At 41.3% G+C, this 16960-nt stretch overlaps 2 protein-coding genes across 2 annotated transcripts in view; one reads left to right on the top strand and one right to left on the bottom strand.

The window, feature by feature from the left end:
* LOC115207435 (suppressor of tumorigenicity 7 protein-like) overlaps window positions 1–6533 on the bottom strand; it is a 40441-nt gene extending 33908 nt beyond the window's left edge. Inside the window, exons 1-11 of the mRNA XM_029774507.1 lie at window positions 6303–6533; window positions 5410–5492; window positions 5107–5266; window positions 4916–4970; window positions 3493–3608; window positions 3212–3290; window positions 2982–3070; window positions 2757–2857; window positions 2168–2282; window positions 1578–1650; window positions 1232–1334 (exon numbers count right to left, since the gene is read on the bottom strand). Of these exons, the coding sequence (XP_029630367.1) occupies window positions 1232–1334; window positions 1578–1650; window positions 2168–2282; window positions 2757–2857; window positions 2982–3070; window positions 3212–3290; window positions 3493–3608; window positions 4916–4970; window positions 5107–5266; window positions 5410–5492; window positions 6303–6510 (1182 nt within the window). The 5' untranslated portion in view covers window positions 6511–6533. The remainder of the gene's footprint in view (window positions 1–1231; window positions 1335–1577; window positions 1651–2167; window positions 2283–2756; window positions 2858–2981; window positions 3071–3211; window positions 3291–3492; window positions 3609–4915; window positions 4971–5106; window positions 5267–5409; window positions 5493–6302) is intronic.
* Window positions 6508–13140, top strand: LOC115207436 (F-actin-capping protein subunit alpha-1). The gene is made up of 10 exons (XM_029774508.1): window positions 6508–6634; window positions 8468–8531; window positions 8652–8703; window positions 8795–8858; window positions 10589–10795; window positions 10888–10967; window positions 11176–11254; window positions 11492–11563; window positions 11963–12025; window positions 12122–13140. Exons 1-10 carry the CDS (start codon window positions 6596–6598, stop codon window positions 12260–12262), a joined length of 861 nt encoding a protein of 286 aa, XP_029630368.1. The 5' UTR covers window positions 6508–6595; the 3' UTR covers window positions 12263–13140.
* The last annotated feature ends 3820 nt before the right edge of the window (window positions 13141–16960 follow it).

Here is a 16960-nt window from a genome sequence, read left to right as displayed (position 1 = left end):
GGGGGTACTGCGACCTGTGTGTGTGTGTGCATATGAGTGAGTGTGAGAGAGAAAGAGTGTGTTTTAGTATGGGACATCCAAGCCTAATCCCTGTGGGAAGAGATGTGCAAGAATTGTTTCTGTCCGTCTACTGCAGGGAGAAACATCAGAGAGGCAGGGGGCCCCTTGTTGTCGCCCAGAGCCCAGACCAGAGGCCAGACAGATGCATGATCAGGGAGGGTGCACTTCCTGTTCAGTAGGTAGAAAACATTTTGAAATTGGGGATGTACTACCTGACCTTGTGAAATAATAACATAGATTTGTATTTTCCATTGCAAAAGATTTTGCTACAATGTGCCATACTGAACACGACCCAGATCTCCCTATGAACTCTTTATAGTTCATTGATAGATAGCCATGACAACGGAATAATAATTAGACTAATAGTGTCTCCTTTAGTAAAATCCACTAAGTGTATGGTACCATGTTCTTCTGTGCAGCAGAGAGAGAGTAGTGGCTCACAGGTCCAGTCCTGACTTCAGCAGCTACGTTTACTATGCAGTGCAATATTGACACCTGCTGGCTAACATAGGTCATTACAGGTAATACAATGGAGCACAGTCAGCTCACTTCAGGTTGAGAAGTTGATGATGCCCTCTCTGCAGCTATCACTCAAGAGGAGTATGGCGTACAGAGACAACTAAATAGCTATCACATGTGTGTGTAAAATATGAGACTTTGCTGAAATAAAGCGAACTGTATATACAGACAATGTCGTATATCAGTCGTATTAACCCCACCATTGGTTCAGGTCAGGAGTTAGATAGGATACGCTAAGATGATCCTAGATCTGTACATGTCTCCCCACTAATGGTTAAGGTTAGGATTTGGATTGGGTAAACTGATACTAGATCTGTACATGTCTCCCCACTAATGGTTAAGGTTAGGATTTGGATTGGGTAAACTGATACTAGATCTGTACATGTCTCCCCACTAATGGTTAAGGTTAGGATTTGGATTGGGTAAACTGATACTAGATCTGTACATGTCTCCCCACTAATGGTTAAGGTTAGGATTTGGATTGGGTAAACTGATACTAGATCTGTACATGTCTCCCCACTAATGGTTAAGGTTAGGATTTGGATTGGGTAAACTGATACTAGATCTGTACATGTCTCCCCACTAATGGTTAAGGTTAGGATTTGGATTGGGTAAACTGATACTAGATCTGTGACTGAGGGTCTGGACTGACCTTTGGTACATGTGGGTTAAACTCCACGGCTCTGTGTATAGCCTCCACAGCATTCATCTCTGCAGTGCTCAGGCCCCGCCGGGATGCTGCCTCAGGAGAAAACCTGGGAGATAGAGAAAGAGAGAAGACACACCCATGGTAAGACACAGGAGTCAGGACAGCTTTAAGTAGGAGATATCATGCACTTCAGTCACAAATAGGGGGTTTGATGTCCCACAAACATGTCTTAAAGATTAGTCTGACCTAAAAAGACAGATGCATCCATGTCAAGTATAGATCATACTGTTTGTTAATATCTTAAAAATGTTACATTAAATCTCCTTTCTGTCTTTCCACAGGGACATACTTCTCTGATACAGCCCGTGCTTTCAGCAGTGCAGATGTGTAGCATATAGTGGCTGACTTTGGCAAGCTGATATCTACAACGAGAACACATGATGGTTATTTCACTTTAAACTCAAACGAGGAGTCTGGAAATCATGAGTATCAAAATCAAATTTGTCACATGAGCCGAATACAGCAGGTGTAGACCTTACCGTGAAATGCTTAATTACAAGCCCTTAAACAACAATGCAGTTAAGAAAATAGAGTTAAGAAAATATTTACTACATAAATTATAGTTTAAAAAAATAATAATAAATAAATAAAAAAATAACAATAACGAGGCTATATTCAGGGGGTACCGAGTCAACGTGCGGGGATACAGGTTAGTCGAGGTCATTTGTACATGTAGGTAGGGGTAAAGTGACAAAGGACTGGTTCAAAGTTGTAGTAGTTAGTTGGCTTGAATCCTGTTTTGCTGATGTGGTCCTGCATGGCTCAGTTGGTAGCATGATGCTTTCAACGCCACGATCATGGCTTTCATTCCCACCGCCTGCCACAGACTCACTACTGTCGCCTTGGATAAAAGCATCTGCTAAATGGCATATATCTTACCGTCGTATTTGGCAAGGACTGCTTGTACATCAGCATAGGCCTGCAGCTCCAGTAGTGCCTCCAGGAGGTTTTCATGTATATTCAACATTCCCAACAGTGGGAATTCTTTCATTAACTGGGAGAAGTAAGGAACAGTGAGTGAATATAGGAATCATAAAAATGGCAGGACTAACCAGTATGAAAGGAGCATAGAAGAGGACTAAAGACAGGACTACACAAATCAGGGCTATGTTCAGTAGTCAAACGTTCATGAACGTTGCAGATGGAAATTCTTCTAATAGAGCCGACATGATTCCTTGTCATTCTACATGTCAGAGGCATGTTTGTTCTACATAGCATATTTCTATCCAAAGGTTCCAAAATGTTGAGTCCTGCTGAGTGCACCCCAGGGCCTCCAGTTCCACAATACTTCTGGTTGTTCTTCTATTCTCTTAACAGCGACTGGTTCAGACCTGGGACAACATGTGTGTGAACACTCCCTCTAGCCAATCAATGACATCAGCTACTAGGGAGCAAAGAAAAGCAGCCATAATGCAGAATTCAAGGCCCTGATTTGAACACCCCTGATTAAGGAAATGCCAACACTCACATCTCTCATCATTTTCACTGCCTCCTTGATGCGTCCCAGCTTGCGTGCACACATGGCCAGTCTGCGTTTGATGTACACCAGCAAGTTGATGTCTTTGCCAGCTATGGAAGAGAGGAAAATGAATACATTTAATTATAACAATCGCATCCCTGACTAATTCTTTGAAACTAAGGGTCAGAGGCCTGAGGCTTGTGACGGGGTCCTGTACTCTCTGTTCTCTCTTACCACTCCGCAGGGCTTGTTTAAACAGCCTCTCAGCCTCTGTGATGGTGGTGGCTTCCTCCTCTGCCAGTAGCACATAGGCAGCAGCACACCTAAAAACCACAGGAAAGACATTTGCTATGCAATCTAGTTCATAAGAATATACATACTTGTTTTACTGAATGAGAAAATTAATTTGGGATTTTCCTGAATGAGTATACAGTCTTAACAGAAACTGAAACGGTGGAACTCACTCGTGGTTCATCTCTATGGCCTGGTAAGCTGCTCTTATCCGGGCTTGGGGATTCCTCTCCCTCCAGGCCTTCTGCATAACTGTAACAGGCCAGAACCAGACAACAAATACTGTACTGAATGCATTACAGAGAGATGGATCCAGAAACATATCAACACAGGAGGCCGATGAGGACCAAAGCAGTCTTTCAAAAGGAATTAAAGTGTTCTATTCCTTCGCAGACATTTACACTTTGGCTAACACTTTTCTATGATATTCCAATTAAAAAGTTTGGATTCTAACCAGTATCTTCAGCCTTGATTTGCTGAGTGTCACCAGTGAAGAAAGTCTGGTGGTCTTGAGCAGACAGGTTCATATCGTAGTACGTCAAAGGCTCCTTTCCAGTCACCCAGGTGTACCTTTAGATGGGTACAGTACAACATGAAGACAGTATTAGGCTGAAGTACAACATGAACATGGACAGTGTTAGGCTGAAGTACAACATGAACATGGACAGTGTTAGGATGAAGTACAACATGAAGACAGTATTAGGCTGAAGTACAACATGAAGACAGTGTTAGGCTGAAGTACAACATGAAGACAGTGTTAGGCTGAAGTACAACACGAACATGGACAGTGTTAGGCTGAAGTACAACATGAAGACAGTGTTAGGCTGAAGTACAACATGAAGACAGTGTTAGGATGAAGTACAACATGAAGACAGTGTTAGGCTGAAGTACAACATGAACATGGACAGTGTTAGGCTGAAGTACAACATGAACATGGACAGTGTTAGGCTGAAGTACAACATGAACATGGACAGTGTTAGGCTGAAGTACAACATGAACATGGACAGTGTTAGGCTGAAGTACAACATGAACATGGACAGTGTTAGGCTGAAGTACAACATGAACATGGACAGTGTTAGGCTGAAGTACAACATGAACATGGACAGTGTTAGGCTGAAGTACAACATGAACATGGACAGTGTTAGGCTGAAGTACAACATGAACATGGACAGTGTTAGGCTGAAGTACAACATGAACATGGACAGTGTTAGGCTGAAGTACAACATGAACATGGACAGTGTTAGGCTGAAGTACAACATGAACATGGACAGTGTTAGGCTGAAGTACAACATGAAGACAGTGTTAGGCTGAAGTACAACACGAAGACAGTGTTAGGCTGAAGTACAACACGAAGACAGTGTTAGGCTGAAGTACAACATGAAGACAGTGTTAGGATGAAGTACAACATGAAGACAGTGTTAGGCTGAAGTACAACATGAAGACAGTGTTAGGATGAAGTACAACATGAAGACAGTGTTAGGATGAAGTACAACATGAAGACAGTGTTAGGATGAAGTACAACATGAAGACAGTGTTAGGATGAAGTACAACATGAAGACAGTGTTAGGATGAAGTACAACACGAAGACAGTGTTAGGCTGAAGTACAACATGAAGACAGTGTTAGGATGAAGTACAACATGAAGACAGTGTTAGGCTGAAGTACAACATGAAGACAGTGTTAGGATGAAGTACAACACGAAGACAGTGTTAGGATGAAGTACAACACGAAGACAGTGTTAGGATGAAGTACAACATGAAGACAGTGTTAGGCTGAAGTACAACATGAAGACAGTGTTAGGATGAAGTACAACACGAAGACAGTGTTAGGATGAAGTACAACACGAAGACAGTGTTAGGATGTGGGGTCTCATCCTACCTGCTGTATTCTGCTCCTCTGAATAGATTTAATGGATTCCTCCAAACTTTACACTCTGCAAAAGACAGTGTCATTGTATCATTACTTTGTTACATTGATGGCCTTGCAAACCTGAATCACATATTCAACCCATGGCCATTTTAGTTTTCTGTTGCAAAATGGGGAAACATTTTAGTTGGTGAAATGTTTACCTGAGACACTGGGTCTGGGCTCAGCCTCTCCGTTGACTGAGGAGAACAGGCCAGTGGTCGTGCTGCTCTCCACCCCACCTAGGAGGGGTCGCAGATGACTAACAGACACCTGCTCGATGAATGAGGTTCCATACTTACGGAAGTACCACCACTCAAATATCTGGGGGCAGGGGATTGTGAGAGTCATACAGAGAGCAATGTACCGGTACACAAATCTTCTAAACAATTTATTTGATTATCCACATTTCCAGATGTAGTGTCTACAATCAAACTACAAATAACTCTGTGATCATTACAACTCACCAAGATTAGGCCAGAGATGAGAGAGGATGTTCCAGTGAGTGCCACATAGAATTTAGGGGTCAGTGTATTCAAGAACACAGATGCTGAAACAACAATGAACGCTATGTTAGATCAAACGCATCGCATAAAAATGAATGACACTTGCCTAACAGGGATTCACACTGTCCACTCTGAAGGTAGCTAGTAGCTTGCTGATCATGCAGAGCCCACCACACTGACAGTTGCTGACTGAGTCAGTGTGTACTGTAGCTAGCCACAGTAGTGATGTTGAAGTACCATGACCATATAGCTAGATGAAGATATAGCTAATGTTATGTAACAAGCTAATAGACACACTGACAAATACACTTCTGCGTGGTGGTTAGAGCGTTGGACTAGTAACCGAAAGGTTGCTAGATCGAATCCCCGAGCTGACAAGGTAAAAATCTGTCGTTTTGCCCCTGAACAAGGCAGTTAACCCACTGTTCCTAGGCCGTCATTGGAAATAAGAATTTGTTCTTAACTGACTTGCCTAGTTAAATAAAGTTTAAAAAAAAATGCAATTCAGGCTAGCATTATGCATTGTTGAATTATGTTAGCTAACGTTAGGTAGCTGGCTAGTTATGTACAAGCGTAACATTAACAGCTAGCTAAATTAGCTAACGTAGATAGCTAGTAGCCACATTAGCTAGCTAATATGTCTCGCTACCATTCAATAAATAAACCAACCTGGGATATGTTTTGTGCAATGTGTTGTCATACAGTTATCCAGCTTGCTGTCAAACTTTCAGTTCCTCCACGGTCTCTCGATTTCTATTTGCTAGCTCGCTAACGTTAGAAGGCAGGCTGGCTAGCTAGCTACATTGCATTCGCTAGCTAGCCCACTCGTAGAAAGCTAGCGTTAGCTAACTCACCTGAGGTAAGAGTGTCCTGCAGTTTCAAGGGGCTTCGCAGAACATAGATCATAGTTAAAACCATAGCAAACCAAACGGCACATATGTATGTCCATGACCAGGACAACCATGATTTTAATTTATCTGTAAATCCAAGAGATTGAGGATTACTGCTGGTCGCGTCCTCCATGTTTTTAACGGATGGCTGTGCTGTAAACAGAGGAATCATGTGCCAGTGGTACTGTCAAGATCCGCTTCCTCACTGTCCGCTGCAGTCAGTCGCGGATCAGAAGAGGTTTGTCTCATGAGCCAAGATGGCCGATTTCGAAGAACAGCTCACCGAGGAAGAGAAGGTATAGTCTTGAGAAGCTTTGCTCATTGTTTTACGACGTTTAGTAAATTCGGTTGTTTGTGTCCTTACTCAAATATTTTGGCCGCAAAAAAATGTTTGCTAAGCTACAACTAGCTCGCTAAGCTAACACTACATTCTAGCTACAGTTAGCGAACAAACTGACACGGGAATACATTGTATCACCTAGTTAGATACAGTAGCTAGATACAACTCCATACATCATGCTAAAATATACCATACACAAGAAGCAGTTTGCTTACTGCTTAGCTAGCTAGCTAAAATGTTTGTAAATGTTAGCCATGTTCCTTAGCCAAAAATGAGCTAGTACAGTATGTGCCTTAGCACAGTCAAGTCTGACTTTAGCTGGGCTTTGCCACATTTGGGCTTTTGCACGGTGGCTAGCTAACATTACAATGGCAATTGTCCCCCCGAGTCAGGTAGTTACTATCTAACAATACATGATCATACAATTGTTCATGGGTTATTTGCAAATAGCTTTAGTCTAAAACCATATTATTAACTAACGTTAGTTAGCCAGAAAAGGCCACTACTTCCTGTATTGATTGCAACAGCCTCCACACCCTGCTAGAAACAACTCTGAATATATTAGGCATACTTTATAATCACATTTCTGTCTTGGGATGGCCCCTGGCCTATTGACTGTAACGCATTACAACACAAACTTTCGATTGACCAATTATTTGGTATAGGAATCATTGAAGTCATGATTTCATGAAAAAGCCCACAAACACATAGAACCCTATTCACAAGACTTCTGAAGGTCAAAAGTGATTGTGGGCATTTTCCACCAATTGAGATTGAATCACCAAAAACGAATCAACGTTAATATGAGAGCTTGGGTTTGACCATTGTTGCTGTCAGCAGCATGCAGATAGATACATGTTTGAGGCTGCCTACTGGTGTCTAGCATTCCTGCCACTTCAGTGGCAGGCCCACAGCAGGGATGCGGTCAGATGCATGTACAGACCAGTAGAATGGGCATAGGTATTTTGTAAATACAATACTTAGCATGGGAAGGAACAGTGTTTGGGAGCATCTTAACTGTATGGCAACAGCACACAGACACACACACACCAGAAGTTCCAGAACCTGTTGGTAGTGTTTACAATGTCCTAGTGAAGTGTTGCAAAAAATACTTGACTTTTACTGTTGAATTAAGCTGTGTATCCCACACAACCTTTGGGTCTGTTTCTGGACATGAAGACATGCATTAGGGCCTAAAATACTGACGTTCTGCGTACTGATTTCAGTGCAACTCTAGACCTTCAGGTTCAGGGAACCCCTAATGAAGATTGCCTAACCCCCCCCCCCTTCACTGTTTTTGGTTCTGATCTGACACCACATGCTTACACATGCATTACAGCTGCTAAGAAAAGCTCTTGCCGTCTAAGGAGTGGCGTGGGCAGCGCAGAGGTAGGCTAGTCAGGAAGCCAAGTTAGTCACCGCTCTCTGCTTCACCCTAGTGGCCAGTGTAATAATGACTTGGCTGCATAATTACACTGTCTCTGGGTCTCATATCAGTGGTAGAAATATTCATATACTGCATAGGCAATATCTTTTCAAGTTTTATTGGTCGTGTGTACAGGATACACATGGTATGCACCATCCAATGAAATGCTTACTTGCAGGTCTCTTCTCGACAATGCAACATCAATAAGAGATAAGAATATGAACATAAAGCAAATGGCTCGGTAGAATAGAGTAAACATTTGATCATATAGTACCAAAAATGTACCTTTGGCACTCGGGTGTAAAAGCTGTCTGGCCAAAAAGTGGATAGTAGCCTATTTACCTCGTATTTTCTTTCCCTCAGGTGCGCATTGCGGCTAATTTTGTCGTCCATGCTCCACCTGGAGAATTCAATGAAGTTTTCAACGGTGAGTGTGCTTAGAAATCTTATTCTTTGTACTGCTTGTTTATTTACCAATACACTTGATTTGTTATATAGTCTGTTAAGACGTTGGCAATCTCTTGATAAGGCAATCTCTTGGTTTCAGATGTGCGGCTACTGCTCAACAATGACAATCTTCTCAGGGAGGGTGCAGCACAGTGAGTAGTATTTTATTGATTTATTTACTGTATTGTTGTGCATATATGTGTTAACTTGCTGTATTTTGTTTTTTTCTACATTGGAAAACAGTGCCTTTGCCCAGTACAACATGGATCAGTTCACCCTTGCCAAACTTGAAGGGTATGATGATCAGGTAAGATTTTTTTAAATTATTATTTTAAATTATTATTTCATCTTTATTTAACCAGGTAGGCAAGTTGAGAACAAGTTCTCATTTGCAACTGCGTCCTGGCCAAGATAAAGCAAAGCAGTGTGACACAGACAACAACACAGAGTTACACATGGAGTAAACAAACAAGTCAATAACACAATAAACAAGTCAATGATACAGTAGAAAAAAGAAAGTCTATATACAGTGTGTGCAAAAGGCATGAGGAGGTAGGCAATAAATAGGCCATAGGAGCAAGTAATTACAATTTAGCAGATTAACACTGGAGTGATAAATGTGCATATGATGATGTGCATGTAGAGATACAGGTGTGCAAAAGAGCAGAAAAGTAAATCAAATAAAAACAGTAAGGGATGAGGTAGGTAGATAGGGTGGGCAATGTACAGATGGACTATGTGCAGCGATCGGTTATTTGAGCTGTGACTCTTTTCCAGCTGTTTTGAGTCTTGTTGGTTTCATACTGTGATATATACACTGAGTGTACAAAACATTGACATCTTCCTAATATTGCGTTGCATCATCCCCTTTTGCCCTCAGAACAGCCTCAATTCGCCGGGGCATGGACTCTACAAGGTGTCAAGCGTTCCACAGGGATGCTGGCCCATGTTGACTTCAGTGCTTCCCACAGTTGTGTCAAGTTGTCTGGATGTCCTTTGGGGGTGGTGAACTATTTTTTTCTACACACGGGGAAACTGTTGCGGGTGAAAAACCCAGCAGTGTTGCAGTTCTTGACACAAACCGGTGCGCCTGGCACCTACTACCATACCCTGTTCAACGGCACATAAATCTTTTGTGTTGCCCATTCTCCAACTGAATGGTACACATACACAATCCATGTCTATTGTCTCAAGGCTTAAAAATCTTCCTTTAACCTGTCTGCTCCCCTTCATCTACAATGATTGAAGTGGATTTAACAAGTGACATCAATAAGGGATCATAGCTTTCACCTGGATTCACCTGGTCAGTCTTTTTCATGGAAAGAGTAGGGGTCCTTCATGTTTTTTACAGTCGGTGTAGATTGAACGCATCATTCAAATATTTTTTTTTCTGGATCAAAAGGTGGCTTAGGTGGTGGGCGCGGCAGGGGGCATGGCAATGGTTGCCGTTGCAAAATTTTGCAATTTTAATGCTCCCCAAAACATTTTTAAGCCTGGATTTCTCTGAATTTCTCCATGGAGCCAAGATAAATCTTTGCAATTTTAAAGCACATTTCCAGGGATTCTACATATTCTGCAATGGAACTGAGAGAGAATTTCACAATGTTATTTTCCTGTGCATTTTGCCATGGCTAATGCTGTGTTCCATTGCTCAGACATAATAGCAAAATCAATACTGTTAAAGTCATTGTTTTTGGATTTCACTTCAACTGACTGTCTAGCTTTTATCTTGGTAGTTTTAGTTCTCAAATATTATAATATAATAAAAAATATAGGTCCATTATCTTTTCTACATTATATCTGGTTTTAGTCATTTAAATTCACACTAAAAGCGATTTTGCTGAAAGCGTTTTTCCATCCCGAAAGTGTGTGTATATATAAACTTTTTTCTAATTAATATATATATATATCACACACATTATATAACAAAAAAAAAACATTTTTACAGTTTGGAGTTTTTATGGCAGAAAAATCCCTGTGATCAATGCAGCAACTGAGGACCTCTATCTGTGTCCCTGTGATCCATTTCCCCTCCAGGTGCTGATCACAGAGCATGGAGACCTGGGCAATGGCCGCTTCTTTGACCCCCGCAACAAGCGGTCATTCAAATTCGACCACCTGAGGAAGGAGGCCAGTGACCCCCAGCCCCACGAGGGAGATGCAGCTCTCAGACCCTGGAGAGACGCGTGTGACAGCGCCCTGAGGGCCTATGTCAAGGAGCACTACCCCAGCGGCGTCTGCACTGTACGTCCTGTCTTTCACCTGCGCGATACAATAACGTTATCTTTAAGATGAGCATGTTAAACAATGACAGGACCTTGTTTTATTTATCACAGGTTTATGGGAAAACTATTGACGGCCAGCAAACCATAATTGCTTGCATTGAAGGTCATCAATTTCAACCAAAGAACTTCTGGTAAGTGTAGTCTCATGGTTACCAATAATTTATTTATTTAACCGTTAATTTATCAGGGAATGAGTATACTAAAATGTGCATTTTGAAGCATTATACTGTATGTCCATTGTTTGTATTAAAATGTAATTCTGTCTATAATAGTGCCTTTGACATAACGCAAATGCACTATAAATTTGGGAAAGGACTAATATTTGATTTCTGTTCTCAGGAATGGTCGTTGTAGGTCTGAATGGAAGTTCAGCATCTCCCAATCTACAGCTCAAGTCGTTGGAGTCCTCAAAATACAGGTAGGCTAGTAGTGTCCATCGCCAAGGGTTGTCCACCATTTTGTCCGGCTGTCTAAAAGCCTGTTCAAAGACAACTGGTTGGGCACAGGTAGCCTGCAGAATGTGAGCTTGCGAGATCAGGATGGTTCGTATGAGGCTAGGGCACAGGCCCATGCAAGTTAAATTGATGAACTGAAAATGGATATTGTTTTGTCATATTGTATATCGTCTCCCTCACCCGCCATCTTGTGGTTGCAGGTGCATTACTATGAGGATGGAAATGTGCAGCTGGTCAGCCACAAGGAAGTACAGGAATCCCTCACTGTAAATGTGAGTTCCCCTTTCAGTAGGATATTCTGGACCTGAACATAAGCATTCAAAGGAAGAAGGGTGTAAAACCTTTTCCTGGTTTTACAGAAATCCTGGTTGTAGAATTCCGGATGTCCTGCTTATTCCCTCCTGATTCCGGGAATCCTCCAAAATGTATTGCATGTTCCAGGAATTTTGCAACCCTAGTGCTGTTCATTAGTGCATGAGAAGTAGGATGAAGTAAAATAACAAGTGAAATGTCCTTTATCATAAAGAGAGATGGTCTTCAATCTGTCAAGTTTACAGGCAATTCAATTGTCAAAGGCATTCATTTTGATATTTGCTTTATTAGTCCTTTCTTTGGTGTGAAAACTCTTCCTCAGAGGCGTGACACTCGGTTATATTGTCTTGTTTTGGCAGAGTGAGACTCAGACTGCAAAGGAGTTTGTGAAAATCATTGAGGATGCAGAAAATGAATACCAGGTATGCAACATGTTTCCTCACAGTAATATTAGCATAATTAGAATAAATCAGTTTAATGGGGGGCAGAGTCTAAACATTTGTTTTCCTTGTTTCCAGACGGCCATCAGTGAGAACTACCAGACCATGTCTGACACCACATTCAAAGCCTTGCGCCGGCAGCTTCCTGTCACCCGCACCAAGATTGACTGGAACAAGATCCTCAGCTACAAGATTGGCAAGGAGATGCAGAATGCTTAGAGGACAGTGTCATTGTTACTGTGTTACTGCAAAGACAGAGAGGGTAGGGGAAATCAGGAAAAAAGGCGTCAAAGGGGAATAAAAATGATACTCTATTCTGTCTTTCTTAAAGAATGCCACGGTTTGATTTGGTGTATGGAGTTGGTATGCTTTCTTCAGGCGCGTTAGGAGGGATGGCTTCATTATAAGAGGACATTTTGGGTTGTTTAGCTCTGGCTCATTTGCAAATTTTTCATTTGAACAAAATGCCTTTAGTGACACTGAAAGTTTGGATTACATGGGTCAACCTCGCTCTCCCACACCGATGCTTAAAAAAATCATATCCTCATACCCCTCATTTGGTTGACTTTGTGTCTGGGGGCCACAGGTAGTAATCCGTTTAAGCCCATTTCGTAACCTACTATGGCCGGGATTCTAACAAATGCAGATAAACGACCCGATGCATTGTGGTTAATCTTTAAAGGCGATTTCTGACTGAGCTGCCGTCCGCTGCGTGATGTCTGGGAAATTGCCTTTAAAAGCCTATCGCTGTGCGCATGTCGTTGGATTGAATCATGACCTATATTTTATATAGGTCTTGGCCAATCTATCTGTAACCCAAGGTCTCCTCCAAGTGAGGTGTATACTCCTTAATGACTAAATTTAGCACAGCCTGCAAGCTTTCCCGTTGGAAAGAGATGTACTTGTACAATGGTTTAATCAGGCCTAAACAAGCAGAGCACCATCAGTATCCACTATCAGTGATTAGGCCAACTTAATATATAATATACATATATTCCTCCTTACCTCCCACATGCCTTCCTTTAGCTTTTTGCTATATTTTTTATACAAAATGTAAGAACATGTATAATTCAAAGGAATAAAGAAGTTGCACCAAATACTATGCTGTAACTATTGTGATCATTAACCATAAATAGCATTTTACTTACCAGTATGTAGAAATATGCTGATTGGGAAATAATCTGATTTGGTGCCAAATGTGTATTTGTGTGTAAATACTGGCTAGCACAGCAAAAAGTAAAAGGGACATTTGAATAAAGAAACAGATTATTGTATATCACTTTAATGGAGCGCACCTTAAAATGCGCCTCTTGACGTTTTGCATCGGTATATTTCATCTGCATTGTCTGTACATTTTGGGTCGAATGTGTAAAACTGTGTTGATGGACAAAAACACAATTATTCTCTGCTTTCAGTCCCTTTCTCTGAACACTTCGATATGACCTTACCTTCATTATACCGGCATGATAAATCTTATCTTCACATGCTGTTGTGCTGCTTTAGTGAAAACATTTACAGGCCATTTTAGATTGTAAAATTTTTTATTTGAGGTTTTCAACATGAAATATGACTAAATAACACAATTCACAGAACAAGAGGTGACAGACAACACAATCAGTTATCTTAGAATACTAAGCACAGAATGTAGAACTCCATGTTTTAGATCAGACATAAGTTATTTGCATTGTGTCACATAATTTGCATTATGTGTCACACCCTGATCAGTTTCACCTGTCCTCGTTATTGTCTCCACCCCCTCCAGGTGTCGCTTGTTTTCCCCAGTGTATTTATCCCTGTGTTTCCTGTTCTTCTTGTATGTTTTCAAGTCAACCAGTGGTTTTCCCGTTCTCCTGATTTTGGATTCTCCTTTTTCTAGTCCTCCTGGTTTTGACCCTTGCCTGCTTCTAGACTTTGTACCTGCCTGCCTGATCATTCTGCCTGCATTGACCACAAACCTGTCTGCCACTCTGTACCTCCTGGACTCTGATCTGGTTTTGACCTTTTTGCATGTCCACAACAATTCTCTTGCCTACCTCTTTGGATTAATAAACATTGTAAGACTCCAACCATCTGCGTCATGTGTCTGCATTTGGGTCTCCCCTTGTGCCTTGATATTATGAGCGTTTTCTACACACAGTTCCACTGCTGCAGTTGATGGGATTATCATTAAATTAATGTGAACATAAAGACTGATGAGCATATTTGTTTTACATAAAAGTTTGTCATTCAGCAGACACTCCTATCCAGAGCAATTTACAATTAGTGCGTTCATCTTAAGAAAGCTAGGTGGGACAACCACACATCTCAGTCATATTAAGTACATTTTTCCTCCAAGCTAGTCGGGGGAAAGAGTCAAGTGCAAGTATTAGAAGGCATTTTTTTGGTGGGGGGGCTGTGGGATTATTTAAGATGAAGAGGTGGGGTTTCAGATATTTTTGGAAGATGGTCAGGGACTCTGCTGTCCTCACTTCAGGGGGAAGCTGGTTCCAGCATTGGGGTGTCAGGACAGAGGAAAGCTTTGACTGGCCTGAGCAGGAACTGTACGAAGTGTTGAATCTTGCGTCGGTTTAAATATCAACTCATACATCCTGTGCCATGGAATCAGTGTATTTATTTTCTTCTCAGCTATTTTACAATCTGTATAGCACAGCGGTCCACATCCTGGTCCTCAAATGGAACTGGTATACTGTCCTATTTCTGCCATTATTTTTTCTCTGCCAGTTTTGATTCTTTGTATTGGGCAGACAGACCAATTCCCTACGTTCTCCCGCTGCCTCCTCCATTTTTGGGGTATTGCTGTAATCAATTGGTTGTAATTGAGTCTGTGTTACGTTCCCCAGCAAGAAAACCAAAAATGTCACTCACTATAATGGTGCCGGAGGGCTGCCGTTTTATGGGCTCCTAAACAACCGTGCAATTTTCATTTTATTTCGCATTGTTTGTAACTTTTGTACATAATGTTGCTGCTACCGTCTCTTATGACCAAACAGAGCTTCTGGACATAGAAGTCTTCTTTAATGAGTCGGATGAGAGGGATTTACTCCAGACACTCAACAAAGTCCTCATCCACGTCATTCACAGGAGAAAGAGACGGAGATATCGAGGACAAAGGTCGGGGTGCCTTGTAAGGATCCAGCTGCGAGTGGGTAGTCTGCCTTTACCATCGGTCCTATTAGCCAACGTACAATCATTGGATAATAAAATAGGACAAACTACAAGCACGTATATCCTACCTACAGGACATTAACTGGAATATCTTATGTTTCACCGAGTCGCGGATGAACGACGACATGAATAACATACAGCTGGTGGGTTATACACTGTATCGGCAGGATAGAACAGCAGCCTCTGGTAAAACAAGGGGTGACGGTCTATGTATATTTGTAAACAACAGCTAGTGCACGATATCTAAGGAAGTCTCAAGGTTTTGTTCGCCTGAGGTAGAGTATGTCATGATAAGCTGTAGACCACACTATTTATCAAGAGAGTTTTCATCTATATTCTTCATAGCTGTCTATTTACCACCACAAACTGATGCTGGCACTAAGACCTTACTCATTGAGCTGTATACGGCCATAAGCATACAGGAAAACGCTCATCCAGAGGCGGCGCTCCAAGTGGCCAGGGACTTTAATGCAGGGAAACTTAAATCCGTTTTACCTAATTTCTACCACCATGTTAAATATGCAAAAGCATATTTTCCTATACCGCTTCAAACAGTTGATGACAGCAGAAAAGCCTGGCATCAGAACGGAGTGACCATTCTCTCCTTGTGCCTTCAACATCTTCTTTTTAAACATACAGTATACAAAATACAGTATACAAAATACAGTATACAAAATACCGTATACAATATACAGTATACAAAATACAGTATACAAAATACTGTATACAAAATACCGTATACAAAATACTGTATACAAAATACGGTATACAAAATACCGTATACAATATACAGTATACAAAATACAGTATAACACAGTTCATGAATCTTCTTACATCTATGATGTGTGTTAATATTCGTCTTCGTTCGCTGTTATGGGGCAGAGGGCGATACCATATGTATAAATTACATGTACATAGCATAACACAGCATCACATAAAAACAATAGAAACAATATATTTTCCCCCTCAAATCTGCCTTAAATGTTATGTCTGTGTTGCAGCTAAACAGAGTGGATTATTCATGCCACATCCTGGCATTTGCTCCATCTAACAGTGCATCAGACCTGCTGTGTGAGAGGTTACTGGGTCACATGACACCCACTGTGTATTCCGTCTCTACACCAGCAGCAGAGACCTCAGCAATGAGCCCCAAAACCCTCCTGGTGAGACTCTTGTGTTTTAGAAAAATACAGGTTCACACATATTACATGACATTGTAAATGCAATAGAATTAAAGTCCACAGAGAAGAATGCAAGTCTCAACAGATTTTCAAACTCACTGACATTTCACTGTGTAATGTCTCCCGATGTCTCTCCCTCTAAGAAACACTGTAACTGAGACTCGAGCCAGGTTAGCTTTGTGTTTCCAACGAAGGAGGTTCTGGTGGGCTACAAGGATACCATCAACACACTGGTGACAACAGGAAGGTACGGTTCACTTTTACAGTAGAAAGGCCTAAGGGATTTAAACTGCTCTAAGAACGGATTTGCATTGAGTCATTACAGTAGTTGTTACATTGTTCTTCAAATTTGGAGTGTTTAATAGTCACATGTACAGGTTTGCAGGTTTGATTGCAGGGTACAGTGAATATCTTATGTTCCAACATGCAGGACTGAGTGAAATAAAATAATGAAAATGGTAATTAAATAGAAATAGCACTATAGACACTGAGTGGACAAAACATTAGGAACACCTTCACAATATTGAGTTGTAGCCCCCTTTGCCCTCAGAACAGACACAATTTTTCAGGG

Source organism: Salmo trutta, chromosome 14 (assembly GCF_901001165.1).
Source record: "Salmo trutta chromosome 14, fSalTru1.1, whole genome shotgun sequence".
NCBI lineage: Eukaryota > Metazoa > Chordata > Actinopteri > Salmoniformes > Salmonidae > Salmo > Salmo trutta.
This window is presented reverse-complemented; position numbering and strand designations above follow the sequence as displayed.

What these genes read in the sequence shown, in the direction of transcription:
- LOC115207436 (XM_029774508.1), top strand. Translation starts at nt 6,596, where the DNA reads ATGGCCGATTTCGAAGAACAGCTCACCGAGGAAGAGAAG. An exon ending in CTCAGGGAGGGTGCAGCACA is followed by an intron (nt 8,704 to 8,794) that starts GTGAGTAGTATT and finishes ATTGGAAAACAG; the next exon opens with TGCCTTTGCCCAGTACAACA. An exon ending in AGGAATCCCTCACTGTAAAT is followed by an intron (nt 11,564 to 11,962) that starts GTGAGTTCCCCT and finishes TTGTTTTGGCAG; the next exon opens with AGTGAGACTCAGACTGCAAA.